Below are 7038 nucleotides of genomic sequence, written 5' to 3' on the forward strand. Positions count from 1 at the left end.
TTTGCAGCAAAGGGTGCCAATACCATTGGCATGGTAAAAATTATGTTTTTCTTTGTTTTCCTCATAATGTTTATCTTTTTAAATGTTTTTGATCATTTGCTGTTTTGCATCAAGCACAAGCTATCAGCAATAAAATGTTGTTTCACTTAATGAATTTCCTTCAGTAAATATTCCATTATATGTACTTAAACTTCATGGGTGCCAATAATGGTGAGCAGGACTGTATGTCAATGGTTTAACATGTTTAAAGACGTCAGGGAACATTTATCCACACGCAGGGGCCGCTGTGCTTCATTTCTCTTTCAATAAACAGAAGAAGAAGAAGTACTTCCGGTGTGCAGCGGAAATAGTGTGGCGCCCGTTAGCTGCTAGCTAACTGAAGCTAAACCTAACGTGATGTCTACAACCTCCAGAGTGGTTCTGGCGGTTTCTGTGGTTCTGACTCTGAGCACCGTGGCTGGGGTCCACCTCAAACAGTCCACGGAACGGGAGGTAAGCGCGTCCGAACCGAACCGAGCCGGTCCAACCGGAACCGAGCTTTATGATGGTGTTAAAGGTCAAACCCTGGAGTTACATTCGTTTCTTACACGTTTTAATAAAAACATAAACTGTTAGAGACGTTTTTATTATAAAAATAAAAACATTCAGAATCAGTCAAACAAATTTAAGTTGTTTTAATATTTGTTTAATAATATTTTCTACTATTAGTTTTACATTTGAAGTCATAATAAGAAAATAAATTGTTTTATTTGACATGGCTGTTACACGATAATATAACATTTAAATCAAATCTTCCAACCAGGGTGGTTCTGTTGGGTTCTGTTCAGCTAGGATGAGCCTCATGTTGGATGTTCTGACGTTTTCAGAACCTTTTTAACACCAAGCTCTGGTTTACTAATGTTTTCAACTAAAACTAGTTTTAGACAACAGCAAAGATTAAGCATCATGTACCACAGAGGTCAAAGGTCAGGGGTCTCATTCAGGTTTAAAAATCTGTTCATAACTTTTTAAACTTTAATCTTTGGCACAAAGAAACCAACAGATGCTACTGAAAACAGAACCAGACCGGTTCCCTCCGGAGTGATGAAAAGTGTCTGATGTTCTGTGGTTCTGATGTGGTTCTGATGTTCTGCAGTTCTGTCCTTGCTATCAGCCCGACTCTGATATCTTCTCGTCTCTGCAGCGCCTCCGGGAGGGTGTGGTTCGGGATCTGGAGCGGTTGGAGAGGAAGAAGGAGAACCTGAGGCTGCTGGAGGAGCAGAGGGTTCTGACCCGACACCTGGAGGAAGAGAGGCGGCGCAGAGAGGGAGAGCTCCACCCACAGGACACCTGAGGCAGGTAAACACATGGAAGGGGACAGAACCTGAAGCCAGGTTCTGTTCAGCTGCCTGTCACTGGAATTAGCCTGACGGCTTAAATGATCACCTGACTGATTTCTGATCACCTGAAAGTTTGTAAAACTTGTCATGTGACCACCTCAGGTGTACCTGAGGCCCAGCCATGGACAGCAGCGGCGAGCAGCTGGCGGCGGCGGCGGCAGCGGCGGAGGATGAGGCGGCCTGTACGTTGGCCTCAGAGGGACTGGAGGAGGGGGAGGTGGAGGGCGAGACGCTGCTGATCGTGGAGTCGGAGGACCAGGGCTCCGTGGACCTGTCACATGACCAGAGCGGAGACTCGCTGACCAGCGACCTGGGCGAGGAGACGGACGGAGGCTGGGCCTGCGAGGACATGTCCTTCTACTGCGAGCGCTGCCACAAGTGGATCCCTGCAGGTCGGCCAATCAGAGCGCGGCGCAGTACAGGCACATAAACTGCTAAACAAACAGATTTAGCAGCTGATCAAGTTTTTATACGGTCCTGGGTCACATGACTGCCGTCAGTAAACAGGAAAAGTTTTGATCATCTAGTAATCAGATTCTTGTTGCTGTTGTTGTTTCTGTTGTTGCTGTAGTTGTTGCTGTTGTTGTTGTTGCTGCTGTTGTTGTTGTTGTTGTTGCTGCTGTTATTTAGTGGAGATTTTCTTGTAAATGACAGCTGATCATTTCTGTGATGTTTTTGGTTTATTGAGATAAAAACAGGAAACTGACGGTTATTAAAACCTCGCCACATGCGGGGAACGCAGAAGGTGAAGCTGAAAGGGGACAGCGCCCCCTGTAGGCTAACTGCAGTGCAACTTTAACTCCATGCAAACAAATGGGACAAACACGTTTAATGCTTTTCAGGTGTTGAATCTTGTTGCTTCAGTTCCTTCCTGCTGATTGTTCAGATATTCATTTAGCTGTTGTTGACCTCATGTTTCCAGTAGCCTTGGTTTGTCTGTGTTTGTTTTTGTTTGTGTGTGTGTAAAAGATTAGTCAACAGGTAATGAACAGATTTTGATGAAATTTCCAGGAAATCTTGAGGGTTTCACAAACCAATGCATAAACGTTTTAATCACCCTGTGGCCTGGGTGGAGGTTTGTTTGCTCAGTTCAACATGTTGTGATGTCATCACATGATGATGTCATCAGTCCCATCATGACATCATCCTAATAAAGGATCTCTGAGGGCTTCTAGTTAATTCTTTGATTATGTTTGGGGCAGTAGGCGGAGCTTAAACCTGACACTGACTGCACAGGCTCTGGTTGGAAAAAAACAATACCCGCCTGCCTCCGTCTCCATGGTAACAGGTGGCGTCCCACCCGCCTGCCTCTGTCTCCATGGTAACAGGTGGTGTCGCACCCGCCTGCTTCCGTCTCCATGGTAACAGGTGGCGTCGCACCCGCCTGCCTCCGTCTCCATGGTAACAGGTGGCGTCCCACTCGCCTGCCTCCGTCTCCATGGTAACAGGTGGCGTCTCACTCGCCTGCCTCCGTCTCCATGGTAACAGCCGTGAAGTCACTGAGCTCAGGTTCTGTTCTGTTCGGATCAGAGGTGAACGCAGGTCTTTATGATCCCGTCTGGCACCAGGTGCTGATGAGTCCGTGGAGTTCTGTCTTGGATCAACATGTAGAAGTTTTGGTTCTGCAGTCTGACCCGGTTCTGTTCTGGTTTCAGCTCAGCTCCACGGTGAACAGCCGAGTTACCTGAAAGGAGACAACTTCTTTAAGTTCACCTGCTTCGACTGCTCTGAGGACAGTAAGGAGAGCTTCGACAGGATGAGGCTCACCTGGCAGCAGGTAAGAACTGACCACGCCCACCCCCACCCACTCAGACTGCAGGTAAACAGCAGGTGCTTCCTGTGTGTTAGGTGGTGATGCTGGCCATGTACAACCTGTCTCTGGAGGGAACAGGGCGTCAAGGCTACTTCAGGTGGAAGGAGGACATCTGTGCTTTCATTGGTCGACACTGGAACTACCTGCTGGGAAACAGGTGAGTGAGTTTAGTCTGCAGTCTGCCATTTAACATTTAATCTTCTCATATCAAAGAGAAATGATAGTATGAACTCACCTGGTAAATTAAACATTTAGAGCAGATAAATTAGGCGTTTTTAAACATTTCTGAGGTTCCCACGGTCAGAGTCTGAAGCCTCCGTGCCAGTCGGCTGGATCACATGACAGCAGTCACATGATCTGGGCAGAAACGATCAGATGAAGGTGATGACGTTTCGCCGCCTCTCGGCCGTTTGCAGGAAGAAGACGTCGACGTGGTGGAGCACGGTCGCTGGCTGCTTGTCGGTTGGAAGTCCCACCTTCTTCCGCTCGGGAGCGCAGGAGTTCGGGGAACCCGGATGGTGGAAGCTGGTCCAGAACAGACCTCCGACCTTGAGACCGGAGGGGGACAAGTCTGCCTCCAAGACTAAAGGTGAGCTGCAGTGACACGGCAGCGCCAGCTGAAATGGCTCCGCCCCCTGACATCAACATGTTCCCCTGCAGCCTCCAAACCGGTCATGGACCCGATCATCACGGTGGAGGGCCTGAGGAAGCGTGGAGCCAGGAACCCCGTGGAGAACGCCATGCAGCTAAAGGAGAAGCGTTGTCGCACGCAGGAGGCCAAGGACATCCGGCGAGCTCAGAAAGAGGCCGTGGGAGGTTACACCGACCGCAGCACCTCCTCCACGCCCATCAAACTGGGAGGAGGCCGCGGTGGACGCCGGCCCGATCTGGTCCTGGAGAAAGGTGAGGTCATTGACTTCTCGTCCCTCAGCTCCTCAGACCGCACGCCGCTCACCAGCCCGTCGCCATCGCCTTCGCCTGACTTCTCTGCCCCGGGAACCCCTGCCTCCCACTCGGCCACACCCAGTCTGCTGTCGGAAGCCGACCTCATTCCGGACGCCATGCCACCGCAGGCGTTGTTCCACGGTGAGGGGGCGGCCCGTCTTGTCCACATGTTGTGTTGTTGTGGTGTAGGATGATGTCATTTCCTGTCGTCGCCTGCAGATGATGAGGAGATAGAGACGGAGGGGATGATCGACCCCGGCGTGGAGTACGTCCCTCCTTCCAGCTCCAGCCACGTTGGCCGTAAAAAGCTTTGCCCGGTGCCGCCGCACATCAAACAGGAAGCTGAGAGTGAGGACGATGATGGGCGGGAGCTCGAGGACAACATGGATGAGGCGGCAGGCCGCGGTGAAGCCCCGCCTCTGTCCTCTCGCAGGGCAGCCAGAGGAGCGGCCGAGCGGCAAAGGATGACTCATCCTGAGAAATCAGACGATGTTGCCGATGTCCATCGGAGTCTGTGCTTCGCCCCCCTCAGCTTGTACGAGGAGAGGGTGCTGCTGCGGCGCCTGGACGCCTGCCCGTTAGCGTTAGCCGTCACGCCGCAGGCGAAACGCCTCCACAGGAAGCTGCTCGTTCGCCAGGCCAAGCGGCAGAGAGGGCTTCCGCTGTTAGACATGGACCGAGCAGTCAGCGCTGCCCTCAGTCTGGTGGGAGGGATCTATGGCGCTCAAGAGGCGGAGCCACTAATTGTGGGCGGGGCTAAAGGGAAGTACTGCACCAACAGCCAGGAGCAGCGAATTCTGGATCGTTTCCAGGTTTCAGCTTTTATTAAACTCAGTTCCTGAACTTTTATTTACTGGATGTTTGTGGAAAATCTCCTGTCGGGTTCAGAGGTTCTAATCGGGTCATCGTGTTTTTACAGACCAACATTTCCATCAGGAGAGGCGTCCAGCAGCGCTCGGTCTCCTTCTGGCACCGTCTGATGGGAGCCGAGGGCAGCCTGGACCAGAGCATCAGGAGCCCCTACACGTCCCGCATCCTGAAGCCGTACATCAGGTCGGTACCGGCAGGACCACAACAAACAGAAACCAACCCTGGAGTTCCCCGGAGAACTCCCGGAGGGTCCGAGGCTTCAGGGAGCGCAGCGCTCAGAAGCCTTCTAACTTAAACTAAACTAGGATTTAAAAGCCTCAGCTGAACAGATCTGAAATGATGGAACAAAAAGGCCAACTAAAGGTGACAGAAGGCTTAAAAAAGCTAAATCACTCTTCAAGGTAAATCCTAAAAGTTTAAAAATAAAACGCCTGGACTTTTATTCTGTAGTAGAGGATGTTTCAGCTCTTTTGGTTAAAGTGGAGTTCCAAGCAGATGAATGTCCCTCCCCTCCCTCCTGAGGGTCGTTAGGGTCTCAGATGGACCTTTTCTTTTTTACTGTGGTTTTTGTTTTTATGCCCAACAACTTAAATAAACATGTTTTTGTCAACACTTAGAAGAACTTGAATATATTAAACATCCTTCTTGCTTTAAAAACCTAAACTGTTGGCTACAGAGCTGGCTGTAGCAGCTGCTGCTGCAGCTTCTTTTTCCTTCGTGATAACTGAGTCTGGACAAACATGGCTGATTAATCTGTCTGTTTTAGCTCTGATCACCTGTGACTGAAATATTCTTGGTCTAGTTCTTGTTCTGACCCGGTCCGCTCCATCTCGTGGTACCTGTGTGTGCCTCAGGAGGGATTACGAGAGCCGCCCCCTGAAGCTGCGGTTGTTGGCTGAGATTAAAGCGTACCCTCACAGGACGGACCCGGACTGGGTTCCTGAGCTCGACGCCCCCATCGATTACTGCTACGTCCGTCCCAACCACATCCCCTCCATCAACGCCATGTGCCACGACACCTTCTGGCCAGGTAACACGGCGCCGCCCCCTCCTGTACCCGCAGCTGTGTGAGCACGAGTCAAACCTCCAGGTGTGTTCCTCCAGGTGTGGACCTGTCCGAGTGCCTGCAGTACCCGGACTTCAGCGTGGTCGCCCTCTATAAGAAGGTGGTGGTCGGCTTCGGCTTCATGGTGCCTGACGTCAAGTACAACGAGGCGTACATCTCCTTCCTGCTGGTCCACCCGGAGTGGAGACGGGCCGGCATCGGGACCTTCATGATCTACCATCTGATCCAGGTGAGTCACGCAGGTGCCGTCGTGGTCCAGATGTTCCTGTGTGGAAACATCTGCTGTGTTTTTCAGACGTGCATGGGGAAAGACGTGACGCTGCACGTGTCGGCCAGTAACCCCGCCATGCTGCTGTACCAGAAGTTTGGCTTCAAGGCTGAGGAGTACATCCTGGACTTCTACGATAAATATTACCCTGTGGACAGCGCCGAGTGCCGCCACGCCTTCTTCCTGCGACTGAGGCGCTGACAGAGCGGGTTAATCTGGAGCCTGCTTCTGTGAATCTGTTTTCCTGAGCGTCGGTTCTCTTTAGTGTTTCAGATGTTCCGTGCTGTTCAGATACCATTTAACACAAAAACACGCCTTCATCCTGTTATTATAACAGGTATACCTGTTACATCACTTCCTGTCTGCTGCAGACACATGCTCCAGGTATACCTGTTACATCACTTCCTGTCTGCTGCAGACACATGCTCCTCCTCCCTCACATTTAAAGTTGTGAGCTCCTGCAGCAGGAAATACCCTGAAGGGAAGAACATCCAGAAGATTCTCCTGGACATCTGTGTTGTTCCCATAATGTCCAGCAGGGTGAGGCAGAGGAGACAGGAAGTTTCCATCTGCAAGTTTTTTTTTTATTTTATTGAAGACTGAAAATAAATATTACTCAAAAAACTGAAAATCTTTGCTCTTTTTATCCTTTTAGTATCTGTGAATCAGCTGTAGACAGTTTTACCTGTCAGAGCTC

At 50.7% G+C, this 7038-nt stretch overlaps 2 protein-coding genes across 2 annotated transcripts; both read left to right on the plus strand.

Annotated features, from left to right (window-relative positions):
* The first annotated feature begins 311 nt into the window (after positions 1-311).
* LOC108228459 (protein PET117 homolog, mitochondrial) lies at positions 312-1334 on the plus strand. The gene is made up of 2 exons (XM_017404013.3): positions 312-492; positions 1184-1334. Exons 1-2 carry the CDS (start codon positions 397-399, stop codon positions 1331-1333), a joined length of 246 nt encoding a protein of 81 aa, XP_017259502.1. The 5' UTR covers positions 312-396; the 3' UTR covers position 1334.
* Positions 1335-1481: 147 nt separating this feature from the next.
* Positions 1482-6972, plus strand: kat14 (lysine acetyltransferase 14). Its single transcript, XM_017404012.3, has 10 exons — positions 1482-1771; positions 3035-3156; positions 3228-3349; positions 3609-3781; positions 3853-4278; positions 4357-4949; positions 5057-5190; positions 5862-6037; positions 6112-6302; positions 6369-6972. Exons 1-10 carry the CDS (start codon positions 1501-1503, stop codon positions 6540-6542), a joined length of 2382 nt encoding a protein of 793 aa, XP_017259501.1. The 5' UTR covers positions 1482-1500; the 3' UTR covers positions 6543-6972.
* The last annotated feature ends 66 nt before the right edge of the window (positions 6973-7038 follow it).

This window comes from Kryptolebias marmoratus, linkage group LG3 (genome assembly GCF_001649575.2).
Source record: "Kryptolebias marmoratus isolate JLee-2015 linkage group LG3, ASM164957v2, whole genome shotgun sequence".
NCBI classification, from domain to species: domain Eukaryota; kingdom Metazoa; phylum Chordata; class Actinopteri; order Cyprinodontiformes; family Rivulidae; genus Kryptolebias; species Kryptolebias marmoratus.